The sequence below is a fragment of the Hemicordylus capensis genome, chromosome 3 (genome assembly GCF_027244095.1).
Source record: "Hemicordylus capensis ecotype Gifberg chromosome 3, rHemCap1.1.pri, whole genome shotgun sequence".
Lineage (NCBI taxonomy): Eukaryota > Metazoa > Chordata > Lepidosauria > Squamata > Cordylidae > Hemicordylus > Hemicordylus capensis.
In genome coordinates, this window is record NC_069659.1 from 38,957,346 (window position 1) to 38,976,621 (window position 19,276).

Sequence of the window (19,276 nt, forward strand, 5' to 3'; positions counted from 1 at the left end):
GCTTTACTAATGCCCATACATAGTAATCATGCCATGGGGTCTAGAAGCAACAGGCTGGCTGTTATTGGACCTAGAATGCTGAAAAGGAGCCATAGTTCAGTGGTAGAGCATACGCCTTGGACACAGAAGGCCCACCTGCACCAGCTACAAAGAGGACTAGTCTGCTGAATAGCTGACCCTTCTTTCTCTGTCCCCGTCCATAAAAATAGCAATAGATATCCTAATTATTATTATTTATTTTTCTATGTAAACCACTTTGAGAACTTTTGTTGAAAACCAGTGTTTAAATATTTGTGGTGGTGGTTTTGATTCCTAGCATCTCCAGGTATGGTTGAGAGCGATTCCTGCATGAAACCTTGGAGAAGCCACTGCCACTTAGTGTAGACAATACTGAGCTAGATGGACCAAGGGTTGACTTGATATAAGGCAGCTTCCTATGTTCCAAGCTTTCTTCTGTAATTTGAGTGCTGGGACTATTACCCTGATCACATTCTTCCTAGAGACCGCTGGTTGACCCCTAAAGGAACCTGAATGCTGGACGAGGTGGACCTTTGGTCTGCTCCAGCAGAGTTTTGGTCTCCCCCCCCCCCATTTTAAAATGGTCACTGAATCATGTTACTACCTGCTATCAGTCTCCTACATGGCTATGTGTATATCTCTTTATTTCATTTTACCTGATATTTTCAATGCTTGCATAATTCAAGACCGGTTCTGAGTGATTTTCACTCCCATGGGGATCAGGGGAAGTTGGAGAGGAATGGTCAAATCCAACATCCAATGGTAATATTGTATTCAGGGGGATATAGTCTTTGCCATCCTGTATACATATAACAGTATCGAGGATAGAAGAACAGCACATCAATAATACAGAGCACTCATATTTGCTAACATGAAGCAAGTTAACCAAAATTTAGTCTATGTATTTGTAGCCTATTCTACCACACACACAAGCTGAAACATTAAGATCTTAGCCAGTCTTAGAGCAGACATAGACATCAGGAATAATCATACTGTACACATGGTACAGCCCTGCCAGGATCGTGCCACTTCCAGCGGCACTTACATTTTTTAATGTCTCGCCCTCTCTCTGATGTGCTGCTTTTCTGCATGCAGGGACTAACTTATAAAGCATTCAGACATGAAGCCTCCCACTTGCTGCCTGAAGTGCTACAAGCCCATCAGAACTTTTCATGTGATTGCTTTGAATGTGAGGATAGGCTCTAAATGGAATCATGGGTGCAGTGGCTGAACAGATGGACTGACCGCTTTTGCAAAGGCGGTCATGTATTATGACCCTACAAAAGTATGTGCTACAATGACCTGCACAGGCCATTCATTCTTTTGGTCTTGTACCAGGATTCACCCCAGCACCACCCCAGCAGGCTGCTGCAATGGTGCTGTGCAAGAGCAGCACCACACTCTGGCTGGAGAAGGAAGGGTGTGGTGGAGGAATCCCCCACCTTGTGAATCAAACAGGTGAGATTTTCTGGCTGAAGGTGCCATGTTCACTTTTCTGGTAGAAAGAGAAGGGACTGCTATTTCTTGGCTGTCAATTCCAGATGACCATGCTGCCCTATTCTCCAAGCACAGGATCACACTTCAGCTGCCTTGGTACAAGTTGCTACTTGCACTGCTGCTACGTCAGCCATTCTATAGGATCAATGCCTGACATCCTGACTAAATTACTTGGCAGAAGTCCTGCTGAAATTAAGTAGCCCTTTAGAGTAACTCCCGTGTAGTACTATTGAGTAACATCATCTACAGTAAGTGTCAGCCAATTTTTTTTAGGCACTGTTTCCAGTGAAGGTTTAAGGTGGCCTCATTCTGCCAGAATGGTATGTCACAGAATGTTCCTGCACCAATGCTGCTCTTAAGCCTCCTGCTATGCTGAGTCCATTACTTACTTACTTACTACGTTTTTATACAGCCTTTCTGTCTTGACAGAGACAGGTCTGATTCCCACATCGGACCAGTCTGCAGTACACAGTCTGGGAGTCCAGCTGTGGAGCACACTGTATTGCTTGCAACTCCAATTTGCACTGGATTTCCACTAGCAAAATTATGTCCTTGAAATAAGTTCAACTTATTTCACAACTCAGATAAATGACAGCTCAACACAAAATCCCACATCAATGAGAGTTTGTCCCCGCTATGCTGGAACAGCTGTGGAAATAGGGGAACATACTTCCATCTGTAGTGGTCTTGTCCCAGTATTTTCTGCTTTTGGACAGAGGTATTTTTAGATATGAGACCAGAGTTGGCTCTATTAAATGTATTTTCGGGAGCTAATTTGGCATTATTTTCTAAGGATCTTATAGTTTTTATGTTAACTGTGGCTAGATTATCCATTGCACAATACTGGAAGCATAAAACCATGTCTCTGACATCTTGGTATCAGTCTATGTGGCATATTGCCATATCTGAAAAATTGACCCATATTATTCGTCTTCGAGCAGGTCAAGTTAATTCTAATGATTTTTTCATGATATGGTCAGATTTTATTCTGTTCACAAATCAAGATAATTTTAGTCATTCTCCTCCATCTAATTATTTACATATCTGGAAGGATGGTTAATGAATGTCATTATGTATCAGTTTTACTATTTATGTTTATGTATTGTCATTAAATAATTATTTTAAAAAAACTCAAATCCAAACCCCAAGTAAAAATGCTTTAAGACTGTGTTCTAAATCCAGGTACTTGAAATAAATTCTGGATCAAGTTGTGAATGGATGCCATACACTTTCACTGACATTAATGTGAGTTTTGTCACTATGAATTGTGGACTCCATTGTTTGATACTCATTCTGTAGCACGAACATCGCACTTGCTTAATACACTTCCTAAGCTTTCTGGGGAGGTGTAATTTTGCTTCCAGCTGCTGTAGAACATGCAGCAGATTGCTGGGGCTATACAAATATTGGATACAACTACTAGAAGTGGTAATAGCAGTAGTAGTAATAATAGTTGTAAAGGTGCATACAGAATAAACAAAATATGCAAACTGCACATATTTTTATAGTTTGTTGTTATATTGTATGTTGTTTTTGTAAACATGTACAAGATAGAAAAGGATCCCAAAAGATTCAAGCTCAGATTATTTTTGGCTTTCATGTAGTTCACAGATCAGGTAATTTGGTATATGGACTTAGCTGTCCAACATCCTGACTAGCATGACATCCATGCAGCAAATGGATGCCTGACTACAGCGGCAGCATCCCTGCTTCAGAAGTACAAACACATGCATGGGGCAGGCAATTTCCACCAATTTCTCCTCCATTTACAAGCACGCTTGCAACCCAGAAATATGTTCTTGAGGGTTGTACAGCCCTCAAGGACACATTTCTGGGTTGCAAAGAGCATTTTCAGGCATGGGGAGAGGAGACTGGCACACATTGCCCCCTCTCATGTGAGTGCACTTTCAAAGCAAGGATGCTCCCACTACAACTGGGCATTCTTTTGCTGCACAAATGCAATTTTAGGATTGTTGGGATTTATCTGTATATACATGGTCTTTGTTCTTGCCACTGATGTTTTGTATGTATATCTGTGTATAGGCTTGGGGTAGAATTTAGCACGTTCATGTCAATCATCAGTTGGGTAGGTTGATCAATTTGTATTTCTTACTGGACGCTTATTTTGTTGTTGTTGTTGTTGTTGTTAGGATGATCTTTCTCTCAATTGTTTATAATTTGGTAATAGTTTGGTAATAAACCAGCAACTTTGTTCGGTAAATTTAACAAGCCTCTGTTTCCGCTATGTTACTCTCTGCTACAAGGATGTCAGCCACTGTTTGTAGATCTTCCCTCTTAAAAAATGATACGTTCTGTTGACTTTACCATCTCAGCTGTTCTCCATGATTTAGCCAGCTAGAGTTTTAGAGCCAGGAGATCTTGTGATTGTGTTTGTAATAGTCAAGAGATGCTGTCCCATCTGGGGATGTTCAGTGTGTATACAGTCATAGAGATATTGCAAGTCAAATGGTATTTTCTATCCAATAATCAGTTTAAACAATAAACATTCCCATTCCCCCAAACATCTTCACTTTGAGAAGGAAGTCCACCAGAATCAAAGGAAAATAAATAGTATATCAGAATTTGATGGTTTACCTGCAGTACATTTGCTTGAAGTAGGTCCCCTAATCTGCTCACCAACTCTGAGAATCTTGGCCTTTCATTTGGGTCACCTTGCCAACAGTCCAGCATGATCTGATATCTGCCAAACACAAAAGAAAGTGTACCATGAGTCGCACATCTTTCGTGGCTCCTTAAACCTCAGCATTTACTCTTTTTACCTCTACTAACTGGGCTAAGAGTAACGTAGTGGTTTTCTTATATATAGCAGGGAGAGCAACTGTACCTATTCAAATCAGCAGAGCATCTTTCTCAGTGGCTGCTTGCTATTTTATATCCTTTTCAGACATTGCCCACCCACCCCGCCAATTTCTATGCCAAGTTCCTTGAGAACTTTTTTTGTTGAAAGGGGCTACATAAATATTCTAAGTAATTATAAATAAGCTTGCAACATGGGGTCTATCTTGAATTCTTTATCATATGCATGCCCATCTTTCTCCTCTTTTTTCCTTCTGCCCTCTTCTTTCTCTCAAAAAAACAAACACCCAATCCCCTTCTACTCCCACCCACCCCCCAAGAAAATTCCATGTGATGCTACTAGTGTGACCTCCCCTTCTCTCAGTTCAAGTTATGGCACGCTTGGGGGTGCTGACACACCAGTTAAAGCCCAATGACCAAAACCTTTCTTGGACAACATTATTTCAGTTGATTTCAGTGATATTGTATGAATCAATTGTATAATTTGGTTGTCTTCATAGAATTTAGGCTCTGAGCCCAGAGCCTTGGGAGCATACAAAGAAGATGTGTGTATGTGATAATAGAAAAATGAAGACGGTAGGAGGTTTCTTGTAAGCTCTTCAGATCCCATCCCTTTTAACTTCTCCCTCCCTCCACATACAATCTGTAAAAATAAATAAATCATAATTTAAACTCCATTTTTATGCATTTAAAAAACTGAGATCCCACAAGGCTACATGGGGTTAATTGTTCAGTTGCTTGACTAATCTTCCGGTTAGAAAGATCCCTGTTGCCTTAAAAAAAATCTAAAATCTCCCCTACTTTCAGTTTAAGCTCACTATCTCTTCTTCTCCAAACACTGGTGATGCCTCCCTTACCTCAAGCTTTCATGCATCTGAAGATGGTTATCAAGCCTCAACATCAGCTTTCTCTGCTGTAGGCTCAGCAGCAGTTGCTTCAACCTCTCCTCACAGATCTCTGACCTCAAGCCCTTGATAACCCTTTGTTCTTCTCCACTGAAACCTCTCTGGTTTGACATGTTTCCCCACCACCACCCTGCCCCTTGCAAGAGCCAGACCAGAACATTTCACTCAGTTCTTTCGCCATCCTAGGGCTCGCCATCAATCTTGCCATGCATCTGGATTGGCGGAACATGGCAACATTGGAGCAACTAGAGGGAACAGGATAAGGGCAGGGCTGCAATTTTACACAAGGCCAACATCATTTGGTATCTCTTGGGAATCTCAGCTTAAAAGGGCTCCCTTTATGGCTGTGAAGATAGGATGGAAAGTGACTGGACATTGCAGTGGCTGAGGAAATTTTAGCAGCTGGCTTGGAGGCAAGCGTGGCCCCAGATATGACAGTGCCTTGTCCCAAGACTCTGATAGGGGCCAGTCTCCTTTCAAAATCAACCCTTGCAAGCTTTGAAAGTGGCATTGTTTGTTAAGACTCTTCTTGGTCTTTTCCTTCTTTTGATTTGTTTTGTTTACATTTTTGCATGTAAAACAGATTTTTTTTTAAAAAAGCAACTGATTTAAATTAATGTGGAGCCATATTTCATTGGTACTCCTATTACCACTAATGGTAATTGATTATTAGTACTAGGAGTTCCAACCAAGAGCCTCATCTGATGCAAGAAATCTAAGGACACAGAACTCCATTATTCCCATCACATCATGTTGCTCATCCACTTGGATTCTTCTGAGACAATCCGATAAATAAGAGCCAACACAGACGTTGCTTACAGGATCAATACCAAAACAAAAACCGCTTTGATGACTATTTCTGACATATTGTTTTATAAATCTGTTTCTATTGGAATCATGCCAAATCACCCTGATTTTGTGAGGAAGATATTTCATGGGAAATACAATGACAACAAATATGTATATACCACTCTTCAACCAAAGTTCTCAAAGCAGTTTAAATAGAAAAACCAATAATACATGAAAAAGATGGCTCTGTCCCCAAAGGGCTCACAATGTAAAAAGAAACACAAGGCAGATACCAGCAACAGCCACTGGAGGGATGTTGTGCTGGGGTTGGATAGGGCCAGTTGCTCTCCGCACTGCTAAATGTAAGAGAATCACACTTCAAAAGCTGTCTCTTTGCTCAGTTAGCAGGGGTGTCAGTCTTCAGTCATCTTAAGTCCTGGGTCTTCTTCTTCGCCAGTAGTAGAACTCAATGGTAATTATATTTAAGGCAACAACTGAAGGCTCAACCAGCAGCAGTTCTTCCTAAAAAACCAGGGGGCGCCAAATGAGAGGCAGCAACCTCTGGTTCCCAGCAGCTTTACTTCTCCTCTCTCCCTCTCATTCCACCCAGCCCTGGCAGTTTCATGACGCGCTGCCCTCTTGCACCATACTTCAGACTCAAAGAAACGACGGAAGATTAAGTAAACTCTTCCTCTTTATTGATAGAATGCTTCTGCACAGTGGTGGAGGGAGGCTGGCGGCAGCCCATGTTCAGCCACGGCCCCCTGGCCCCACCCACCCCACGTCTGACGTCGGACGCAGGGCCTGGCTAGCCACGCCCCCCACATCTGATGTCAGACATGGGGGTGTGGTCTTCCTCCCAAACGGGGCTGCCTGGCTCCTTTTGGGAGAGAGTTTAGCCCTGCTGTGTCGGCAGTGAGGCCAGGAGTGGCTCTCCCTGCCTTTTAAAGGCAGGGAGAGTCACTCTGGCCGCATTGCCAATGCAGCAGCATGGGACAATTTCCATCCAAAGCGGGGACCAAATAATGCTCTCCCCCCCTCCCCGGTGTCTGATGTCAGACATGGGTTGTGTGCCTGGGGCTGCGAGGCATGGGTTCTTTGAACCCGTTTGCCCGATGTTGGCTCCGCCCCTCCTTCTGCAGCTAAAATAGCGACTGCGTGCTTTCCCTCTAAATCTTCTGAACTATTCACTCCGCCCTTCCACTTCCTGTCCCTCCTCTAAACTGTACTTCATTGTTGCTGCCTCTAATATGACATAATATTGTTACACCAACGTTAACAAGAGCCATGATGTCTGCAGGCTGGCCATTCATCAGGTAGAGCTGTGTGGGTTGGCTGCACAGCTCAACCTAAGGAATGGCCAGCCTGCAGACTACACAGCTCTCATCAATGGCGGGGTGGGGCGGGATGAGAAAGAGGAGCAAATGGAGCTGCTGGAAACAGAGGCAGCTGCACCTCATTTTGCGCCCCCCCCCCCCCGGCTTGTTAGGATGAACCACTAGAGGTCTCATTTGGTGCCTCCTGGCTCATTAGGATGGGCCACTATGGGCTCAACTAAACCAAACCCCCCACAAACTTTTTTCAAAGAGAAAAAAGTGCTTCAGGAAGGGGAGAATTAAAGCAGGGTGACAACTGGAGAAGGAAGAGGGGGTGCTTAACCCTTTCCCTGCTTGTCACTTTTCCACTCTGATTTGCTCTTCCAAAGCTGCTTTTCCTCTTGCAGGATTTCAAACATATCCATTTGAAACCCTATAGAGGGGGAAAGCAATGGGGGAGGGGTGTGCTTTAGAGCAGGGATTCTCAGCCGTTGGGTCCTCAGATGTTTTTGGACTTCAACTCCCATAATCCCCAACCAAAGGCCACTGGGACTGGGGATTATGGGAGCTGAAGTCTGAGGACCCAACATCTGAGGACCCAACCTTGAGAATCTCTGCTTTAGAGTGGAGAAGTGAAAGGCAAGGAAATAATTAAGCACCCCTCCTCCTCATTCCTCTGCTCTAAACTGCTCCTCCCAAACAAAGTATCTTTGTCCTTTAAAACAGAAGGCAGTTGAAGTTTTGTTATGTGCATACAAAGTTTAGTTAGGTCCAGCGAGGCATGCCAAAGCAATATTCTCCAACTGAAGAAGCAACTTCAGGTCTTGTGGTAGCAGGCATGAATTGTCCCCTTTGCTAAGTAGGGTCCGCTTTACGTTTGAATTGGAGACTATATGTGAGCACTGTAAGATATTCCCCTTAGGGGATGGAGCCACTCTGGGAAGAACATCTAGGTTCCAAGTCCCCTTCCTGGCATCTCCAAGATAGGGCTGAGAGAGACTCCTGTCTGTAACCTTGGAGTTGTCACTGCCAGTCTGCATAGACCAGTGGCTCCCAATCTGAGTTCCTCCAGATGTTTCTAGACTACAACTCTCATCACCCCCAGCTACAATTTATTGGTGTAGACCAGTGTTTCTCAAACTTTTTGGAGTCAAGGACCGCTAAATTCTTCGTGCAGAGTTTCAAGGACCGCTACATTCTTCATGCGCAGTTTCCCAGACCAGCAGTTAGTAAAGGGGTTTCAAGTCTGTCTATCTATCTATCTGACTTCTATACTACCCAAAACTTGCATCTCTGGGCAGTTTAGAATGAAAATAATATATGCATTAAAATAATTAAATTTGGAATCTTTTGCAAACATGGAATATTAGGGGTTCTTAACCTTGGGTCCCTCAGTTAAACTCCCATAACCCCCAACAACAATGGCATTTGGCCATTATGGCTGGGGATTATGGGAGTAGAAGTCCACCAACATCTGGGTACCCAAGGTTGAGAACCCCTGAATCTAAAAGCCTGGGTGAACAAATTTGTCTCCAGTATGTCTTCAGTATGTGCGGGGTGGTGGTGGAGGTGCTTCTGATTACTCAGTGGAGAGGGGATGTTGGGCCATTAGAAAAATTCAAAAGCTACATGGGGCCAATGAAAACAACATACAAGCAAGCCCCACTGATGCAAGAGGGAAACAGCGTTCCCTCTCAAGGCGCCTCGACCACAACAGGCAGCTGGGTTTCAATCAACCAACCTTTGGCTGCAAACAATGAGCATGCAAGAACCAGCAGCCCTTCAAGTGGCGCCCACTGCCATACCTTTTCCTCCATGCCCCTGCACCACATACAGTTTGAAGCTGTAAAGATAGGGAATAAGATAACTGTAGGAAGATCTCAGCATCACATGGAGGCAAGGCACAAGAAGGGTCCCATGCTTCCGTGATACTCTTCCTCTTCCATGCCATGTGCAAAATTGAGGAAGTGAGTGCCTTGATTTCAGTTGGGGGGGGGTTTGACTCCCAGTCAGGGACCGGCACTCAACCCTTTGGGGACCGGCAGCGGTCCAGGGACCGGTGGTTGAGAAACACTGGTGTAGACAATACTGAGCTAGATGGGCCAATGGTCTGACTCGGTATAAGGCAGCTTCCTATGTTCCTAACCGTACATTTCTGTTGTTGCAAAATCTGGGGCCTTCATTCTTATGCCTTCTTTTAACTTGTTGAAAAAATCTTCATCTATCTGAACACCTGGATAAGGGGATGCACCTAAAAGAGAAGAATTTAAAAATGTAATCTATGTTTGGACCAGAAACACACACACACAAAAATTAAAAAAATAGTTACTTTCTGCACATATGAACATGTTATAACATTTGCATCCTCTTAGAGGCTGAGTGTTCTCAAGGCCCTTAAAATAAGCAAGATATTTTTTTCCCCTTTGTTTTTATTTTTGCTGTAATGGGAGGGACCATGCAGAGAGTACTAGGCAGAGTAAGCTGTTAGTAGGGATGTGCATGAGGGCTGGCATGGCAGGGAGTGGTTCTCTTACAGAGCCAGTAAACAATTCCCTTTCCAGGCGCAGTGTTCACCCTAGCAATAGCACATGCGTGGGCACCATGTGTGCGCCAACACCGCGCACACTCTCTGCAGGGAACAGGCTGCAGCTGTGCACGGCCACTGCTAGGGCAAGTGCCACGCCCTGAAAAATGGTAGGGTGGCAGTGGAGCAAGTGAGGACTGGTTAGGGAACTGCTCCCCACCCCACCGAAATGGTTTCCAAAGGAGGCGCTGAACCGGCTCATGCAAACACCTAGCATGCCCATCACAGCCATTTGTAGGAACATGTGCACATACAGAACTGTTGTGTGTGCCATTGGTCATCTCACAGCTTTACAGCTTTTGTTGGTGCCTTTCCCTTCTCTCCATGTATCAAGTCTGTCCTTTTTCAGACGAGTAAAGCAGGCTAGGCCCAGAGAACACTTATATTGATTGATTTAACTAAACATTCACACCAATTGATATAGCTATTGAATTACACCAATTGATTAAACTATAAATATACAGCAGTTGATTTCACTATTGAGTTAACATAGGCTTATTCTGTTCTCTCCATTCTTTCCCTTGAGCTCATTTTCAGCTGGGCAACCTTTCCCAGGGTGGCAAGAGTTAATTCGGAGGCAGGCGCTCCCCCAGCAACACATATTTCGATGACTAAAGACTGTTTGTCTAAGGAACTGTGTGCATGGACCGGTTTCCTCTGCTGTTGTGTCTGTCTCTTCTATCATTCTTCTTTGATGAATGAAATTGTTGTTTCCTTTGCAGGATGGAGTTTGTATCCTGCATTTCGCTTTTTTTTTTTTTTAAGAACAAAAAATGCCTCACTCAGCATTTTCATCTTGGATGCCATGCTCTAGTTCACCCCCAGACGATTGTTAAGCATTTCTTTGCCTCTGAGACCCACTGATTAGTAAAAGGAGGAAGCAGCTGTGAATGACAACTGCCTGGCATTGTGTGGCCCAAGGGGTGATTGTGGCTGCTGCTGCTGCTGCTGGTTTCCTACACCCCCGCCATCACCCAACGTGTGGGAAAAGGTGCTGCTTGTCTTAATAATTTTGAGAATATCAATGCCCATGGAGAAGTTGCTGGGTGGTAGTGTTGTTGACTTGAATGATTTGCTTCAAGGGAAAGGTTGTAAAAGCAGGAGGGAAAGGCTGCTGAAGATACTATATCATCTGGGAGTAGGTAATCCTGAATGCAGTTTAAGTTGATTACAAGAACTCTGCAAGTCATACATTGATTTCTTCTTCCCTAAACCCCTCCGAAGGGAGGGAGAGGGTGAAAGAGAAAGAGAGAAAGAAAGATGAAAACCCCATCCTATCCAATAATTTCAGGGCATCTGACAGTATCTTAAAACTTCTTTGATTTCTAGGGATGTGTTGAACATTTCACTGGCAAAATGTTATGACTTGAAACAGACCGTTCCGAGTGTTTCAAGCTCAAAAGAGAAAACCCTTTAAATAAAGGGCCTGTTCCGAGTTTTGAGCAGAACCAGCCCTGTTTTGATCAAAACATTTCGATATTCTGAGTGCAATTTTGGAGGTATGTTTTCCCCTTGCTGATTGGTTTTCTGGCACTGTTTGGAAGGAAAAGGCCCACCACGTACACTCATCCAGCAAGATCTGGAATCCCTAGTTTGGGAACCCTGTAAAAGGGCATGGAAAAAAGTTAGACTGGAGTCCACTGGTGGTCCACTGCAATTTCTGGCAGACTTACCCATGCCTACTGGTTGTTAATATTCCCACAAAGAATAGTGGGTTGACTAGATCTTGCTCTGATTCAGTATAACGCTTCTTATGTTCTTAAGAGTGCAGAGTCAAGACGATCAGGATTTGATCCTTGATATGATGCTGGTAGTATTCACACAACTGGGGCAATGCGCCCATGCAGCAGCTACCTTGGTTGGACTTCTAAAGCTCTTGCTCCTCCTCGTGCTAGTGCGCTAAGTATGTTAAGAGAGGCAGGCAGCTGGAGCATGATCGCTCAGGATCAGGATTCATTAAGAATCCTAACTATTAAGAGCTTCCACATGTACATTCTTGTTATGTACATTTAAAGCACATTGGTGGCCCATAGGGACTGTAGGGGAAAGTAAGTAGACCAGTTGCAGGGGAGTAATGGCAGGAGAGAGGGCACGCCCTCAACTCCTGTCTGTGGCTTCCAGCGGCATCTGGTGGGCCACTGCGCGAAACAGGATGCTGGACTAGATGGGCCTTGGGCCTGATCCAGCAGGGCTGTTCTTATGTTCTTATGTTCATGCAAGCAAGAGTGAAGTTAGCTCACTTCAACAGACAATATTTAATAGAGTATTGGGTATTTTATCCTAGTGGTTTTGCTTTCTTGAGACCTTAGGACAGGGTAAGATGTTTACATTATTTTTAATTTAAAAAGCAATATTGTAACTTACCTAAAGAAAATATTTCCCACAACAGCACTCCATAAGACCAAACATCACTTTTAGTACTGTAGATTTTATCAAATATAGATTCTGGTGCCATCCATTTGAGAGGGAGACGTGCCTATAACAAAAGCAAAAAGGCTTACTTCATGAGTTCCCAAACTGGGGTCCCCAGATGCTACTGGATTAAAACTCCCATCATCCCCAGCCCGAATGGTCATTGTGGCTGGGGATGATGGGAGTTGTAATCCAGCAGCATCTGTGGATCCAAGTTTGAGAAACCCTGCTCCTTTCTAGGCAACACAAAAGGTAGCCATGAATGAGGTGCTGTTTAACCGAACTATATTTAGGCTGAAGTTCACAAACAAGACCAAATTTAATTGATCCTCCTGTGCAAAACTGCCCACATTGGAGCAAAAACGAATGGGTTAGAGCAGGCATCCCCAAACTGCAGCCCTCCAGATGTTGCTGAACTACAACTCCCAGCATCCCTAGACACAATTCTTTGTGGCTGGGTATGCTGGAAGTTGTAGTTCAGCAACATCTGGAGGGCCGCAGTTTGGGGATGCCTGGGTTAGAGCCACTGTTCCCTCTAAGGCAGGCCTCCTCAACTTCGGCCCTCCTGCAGATGTTGGCCTACAGTTCCCATAATTCCTGGCTTTTGGCTACTGTGGCTGAGAATTATGGGAGTTGTAGTCCAAAAACAGCTGGGGGGCCTAAGTTGAGCAGGCCTGCTCTAAGGCATGCGCACATGCACGCGCTCACAAGTTTTTGGATGTCTGCTCAATTCAATTTAGGTCCTGCTCAGGTTGAATCAGGAAGGCCCCATTATGAACGCAGGTGCCTTGATACTGCCATCCAGAACAAAACTCATTCTGCATAGAGATGGAAAAAATTAGAGGCACCACTGGTTAGACCCACAGGCACCCTTCCACATGAGAAAGGCATCTTTTCAAACCTTGAAAACTGTGATTCTCTGAATGTTCCATTCTCTACCCAATATCAAATGCACTTCTGCAAAAACAGAAGACATGCAGCCCTGAATGTAGATAGAATATGGTTTACTATGCATCAGGGAAACACCCTTTGTACATGCCCTAAAGCAATGCTCCTTAACACTTCCAGAACACGAAGGTTCCTTGATGGCATCCTCAGATAAGAGGATGTGATTCCACATATTCCAGAGCTCAGCCCTAGCAGCACTGACAGGTTCTTGAGCAGAAACAACAGGTCCTTGAGCCACGTTTTGGTGAGCATGTCTCAAAATAAGTCTTACACTCCTGGCCCAGTGAAGAAACACAGAGACACAAAGATTCCTCCTTTGAACACAAGTTTAAACTGGTCTAGGAGGCGGCATTTTGTGCCAGCAGCTGTTAAGCTGTTTCAGATAAAATCAATGGCTCAGCTGCTTTTTGGACCTTTGGGACCTTTATTTATTTGGGACCTTTATTTATTATCAATTGGGACCTTTGTTTATTTACTATTTATTTATTAAACATATTTCTATACCACCCAAAACTTGCATCTCTGGGCGGTTAACAATTAAAATCATTAACATTAAAATCATTTAAAACCTAATATTGAAAGTATTAAAACTATAAATCTAATTAAAAGCCTGGGTGAACAAATAAGTCTTCAGTGCCTTTTTAAAAGTTGTCAGAGATGGGGAGGCTCTTATCTCAACAGGGAGCACGTTCAAAGCCCAGCGGCAGCAACGGAGAAGGTCCGTCCCTAAGTAGCTACCAGACAAGCAACTGCAGGCGAACCTCTCTAGATGATCTCAACAGGCGATGGGGCTCATAGCAAAAAAGATGTTCTCTTAAAAATTCAGGGCCAAAGCTGTTTAGGGCTTTATAGGTAATGACCAGCACCTTGTATTTTGTTCAGTATCTTATCAGCAGCCAGTGTAGCTCTTTCAAGACAGGAGTAATAGGGTCTCTCCGAGATGACCCAGAGACCAAACTGTCCACCACATTCTGGACCAACTCCAGTTTCCGGACTACATACAAAGGCAGCCCCACATAGAGTGCACTGCACAAGTCCAGTCTGGAGGTTACCAGCATATGTACCACTGCTCTGAGGTCGTTCATCTCAAGAAATGGTCACAGCCGGCATATCGGCCAAAGCTGATAGAAAGCACCTCTGGCCACTGCCTCAACCTGGGACACCAGGGAGAGGTTCAGATCCAGAAGCAGCCACCAGACCTACTAACTTTGCTCCATTAGAAGCTATTCAAACTAAAAAAAATTATTATTATTATTATTTTACATTTATATCCTACTCTTCCTCCAAGGACCCCAGAGCAGTGTACTACATACTTCAGTTTCTCCTCACAACAACCCTGTGAAGTAGGTTAGGCTGAGAGAGAAGTGACTGGCCCAGAGTCACCCAGCTAGTTTCGTGGCTGAATGGGGATTTGAACTCGGGTCTCCCCAGTCCTAGTCCAGCACTCTAACCACTATACCACACTGGCTCTCTTAAGAGAGATTTTAAGAGCAGTCCTCCAGGTGTCAAAAGGTGTATCTAATTCTGCTCTTAGGTTGGAGGCTGGGGTGAACAAGGTTGAGACCAGGGTATGTGTGGCAATATTTAAATCCTGGTTAAGATTCAAATTTTGCCCAAGTGGGTTGGCTTGCCCCCACCCCCCAGTTCTGGAGGACTAGTCCCAATCTAAGTGGTTATTAAAGCTGAAGAGAATACTTCTTACATTTGGACTCTCCTCTGAATTCTTAATTGCTAAGAGGTATGAACAGGCCATTAGGAAAATGAAGCAGTGCATCTTGGATGTTGAAATACAAGAGGAGATAAATACACTTTCCAATTATATTAAGAACTGGTGGGTTATTAAAACTGGTGGGTTCTTAATACTGGTATGGCTCCTCAATCCTCAGCAAGTTATCTTTATAATGTGACATGCCCAACACATCAGAGAGCCTTTTACGTTTCAACGTTTTTCCACTGGCATGGTTGGAGGGCAGATAGAAAAAGATACCTTATCACTTGTGCAGGTGATTCAGGGGAAAGTAGAAAATGTGGTGCATGTTTTACTTCACTGCACTTTTTACAGCACTCCATGCACTAAATTGATTTTACCTCTTTTAACGGGTTTGCTGGGAAGATCTATGGAATTTTACAAAACATCTTTTTTCTGATAAGAATGTTACTTCCTGTGTTGCCAAATTTTGCATGATTGTGTATAAAATTTGTCAAATAATGGTTAAGGCTCCCTCAGTCAGTTAGGTAATGAAGTGCACCTGACCATGTGAACTTTTCTTATCTAAATGGGGCTAAGTCGATAGACTGTACTGACTGTAGGCTGTTATGAACTGTAATTGCTGTTAATTGTACCTGGTCAAGTACCATAATAAAGATCTATCTATCTACCTTTCACGGGTTCATCTAGCAAGGTTAGCCAAGAAACAAATATCAAACATGTAAACTATTTAAAAAACATTGCTGGTGAGCATTTCCGAGCATTGTTGTGGAGGATGCAAACGGTCATCATGTATACAGCTCATCTGGATTGCTCATCTTCACATAAAAAATCCACAGTTGCTTTCAGGGGCCTTTTAAGTACAGAGAATGTAAACATTCAGAGAACATTTTAGCGAGCCGTTCAAAACAACAAACAAAACAGCAGGACAAATAATAAGCAGTGCCCTGACTTACATCGCCTTTTCTCACATAATCAGGATTCTTATAAATGTCTCTTGCAAGGCCAAAATCACAGATCTTCACAACATTGTTTTCAGATAAGAGGATGTTTCTGGCTGCTAAGTCACGATGGATGCACTAAAACAGAAACAGTGCCTTAATCCTAAATACAAATATCCTAAATCTTGTTCATGTCCTTTTAAAATATGCATGCATTTTCATTAAAAAAAAAAAAAAAGTTCAGTTGCAGATAGAATGGCATTGCAACAACCAAACCACAAGGTTCCTTCCCAAACAAAAATTCAGAATCCAAACACATGAAGCTTTAATTTGTTAATTAACATCAAGTGATGTGTCACACTGCTTTAGATCCTGAGGTTAATATAGCTTGAAACACATAACATCCAAGATTAATTTGGACTTGGGTGACCATTTAGATGACCAGATTTTTCCATCATGTGGAAATATGTAGGTGGAATTTAGACAAACTCAGGCTTTCTCTAGACAGCCAAGCTGAACCTGAATGGAAATCTTGACTAAATACTTACGTGTGCCAAACCAGAAATTTGCCTTTTTAAAAACATGTTTTTTTGTTTTGTTTTGTTTTTTAAAGGAAAGCTTTTCACACTTCGGAAGACGTTCATTAAATTATTGTGAATTTTAAATCAGGTTAGGAATATAGGAAGCAGCCTTATACCAAGTCAGACCATTGGTCCATCTAGCTCAGTATTGTCTACACCAGGCATCCCCAAACTGCGGCCCTCCAGATGTTGCTGAACTACAACTACCAGCATCCCTAGACATAATTTTTTGTGGCTGGGTATGCTGGAAGTTGTAGTTCAGCAACATCTGGAGGGCCGCAGTTTGGGGATGCCTGGTCTACACTGTGGACAATGAGGTCATTCACACAATCAACAACTGTGTTCTACCCGGGTTTGGGAGCTGTGTGTTCTCCTAATTTTCAGTTGTGCGGAAGCAAGGTAAGAGGAAAACCTGGATAGAAGTGGTTGTGTGGAAGCAAGGTAGGAGGAAAAGCTACTCAGATTTTCCTCTAGGGATGTGCATGAATGAACGACCAGCAGTTTGGCCGGTTTGAAGGCGGAGGGGGGGGAGATACCTTTAGCGGCGGCTGAGGGTGTTCTTACCCCTCCTGCCGTGTTTCCCCTGCCAGTGCTACACTTTAAAAGGGTCCGCCGGGGCGGCAGCGTATCTCCCTGACACCCTGTTGCCTCATCGGGCCGGAAATGATATGAAGTACCCAATGCACTGCGCACGTCAGGTGCGCGCCCCTGACATGCACATGTACATCGGGTACTTCCTGTCACTTTTGGTCTGATGAGGCAACAGGGCGGCTTTTGAGCCGCACCCCGCCAGTTCAATGCACATCCCTATTAATAATAGTAATAGTAATAACAACAATAATTTGATTTCTATACCGCCCTTCCAAAAATGGCTCAGGGCGGTTTACACAGAGAAATAACAAACAAATAAGATGGAAACCTGTCCCCAAAGGGCTCACAGTCTAAAAAGAAACATAAGATAGACACCAGCAACAGTCACTGGAGGTACTGTGCTGGGGGTGGATAGGGCCAGTTACTCTCCCCCTGCTAAATAAAGAGAGACAACATGTAAAAGGTGCCTCTTTGCCAAGTTAGCAAGGGATTTTCCTCCCACCTTGCTTCCACACAACCAAAAATTGGGAGCACACACATCCCCAAACCTGGTAGAACACAGTTTCTGATTGCGTGAATGAGCTCTATATTGTCTACAGACAGTATTGTCTGCACTAACTGGCAGCAGCTCTTCTTGTTTTCAGGCAGGAGTCTCTCCGAGCTCTACCTGGCGATGTCAGGGAATGAACCTGGGACCTTCAGCATGCAAGCAGGTGATCTACTACTGAGCCCCATCCCCATCCCCATCTCCATCTCCATCTATTTTTCTAAGCCACACCCACCATTTACGGTGCAAGTACCTATTAAAATTATCATACAACTTGTGACCCATTAATCCAAGCACAGATTGGCAACAGAGCATGTGCTTTGCATGCAGAAAGTCCCATGTTCAATCTTATCGGGAGTCGACCACATCAGGCATAGGCCAAGGTCCTATAAAAAGTGTCCAGCTGGGAAAATTAGCAAGGCTGCAAATGGATGAGATTCTTCCTTCAGTACCATTGGTGTAGCTGTGGGTGGTGGTTCAAAGGAGGACTTTAGTCCGTTCGGTTCCTGGGCAGGCACCATGGGGAGGGGCTTTAGCATGCACACACATGCGCCACCAGGGAGTAGTGGAGCATTGTACCATCAGTGAGGCCCCATAGGTTGTTGCCCAGGGTCCATCTCAAAACCTGGCACCAACCCTGAATCCCTGGCTCTTCCAGTTAAAGCTATCAGCTATTGTATTAACCTGAATCCAAGACTAGGGTTTTTTCCCCAAGTTTTTTGATATTAGAAATCAGGAGGTCATCTTAAATTCAGAATCCTGCTCCTTTCACATAAATGCATGTACAACCTGTATTTAACCTCTACTTTTTAAGGGATCATCTTAAATTCTGAGTCATCTTTGATTCTGATAAATACGGAAACTGGTTATGGGAAAGATGCAGTGGTACAAGAAGCACTATATGGGCCATGTTCAGAACCACAGGAGCAGGCCCCTCTGCTCTCCTCCATTGTTACATGGGGGCCAGCACTAGCTGCTTGGCGCCATCCCCAGCCCTACCACTGTTTCCTCCCACTGCTCCCACCAACTCCTCTGCCTACTGCTGTCCACCATCATTTCCAGGCTGGTCCTTGAGGTGGTGGCGGTGAGTGGGTGAATGAGCCTCTTCCTCTCTTGCAGAAGAGAAAAGCGGCAGGAAATAAGAAGTGGAGGAGGAAGTGGGAGGGCGAGGAAGTGGTGGCAAGGCAGGGGGCAGTGCAGAGGGGCTAGCACCAGCTCCCACTTGGCAATGAAGGGGAGCGGGGGGCTTGGTGGGGTGGCAACAGGTGGGTCCCTCAACAGGCCCCAGGGGCGGGAAGCTTGTGTGCTTTGAACATGTCCACACAATTATAATTGCGCTCCTGGAAAGATGGGAAGTGATGTACTCTATTGCAACAGATGCTTTTCATTTTGTCACCTAGTCCTTTGTTTCCATTACGAAGAGATGAATAAACACATATTTATATATAGACCTTAAAAGAAAACTGTCCTTCCTTCCTCTGCGAGTTTTCGTGAACTAAACTGCCACTGATTCATATAAACTGGTTGATCTCCACTGTGTTGAAATATGCTTGCTTCAGTAGATTGCACAGAAGAGGAACCACAGGCTTGGAAGCCTTATGCGGCAGCCATGCGGCAGGCTT

The 19,276-nt window shown here is 44.0% G+C and overlaps 1 protein-coding gene across 9 annotated transcripts in view; it reads right to left on the bottom strand.

The window, feature by feature from the left end:
* FLT1 (fms related receptor tyrosine kinase 1) overlaps positions 1-19,276 on the bottom strand; it is a 232,178-nt gene that overhangs the window by 15,488 nt on the left and 197,414 nt on the right. For all 9 annotated transcript variants that reach the window (XM_053305539.1, XM_053305540.1, XM_053305538.1 and 6 more), the window contains 5 exons: positions 15,951-16,073; positions 12,291-12,402; positions 9,494-9,593; positions 4,111-4,216; positions 675-817 (listed from right to left, as the gene is read on the bottom strand). In XM_053305539.1, the coding sequence (XP_053161514.1) occupies positions 675-817; positions 4,111-4,216; positions 9,494-9,593; positions 12,291-12,402; positions 15,951-16,073 (584 nt within the window). The remainder of the gene's footprint in view (positions 1-674; positions 818-4,110; positions 4,217-9,493; positions 9,594-12,290; positions 12,403-15,950; positions 16,074-19,276) is intronic.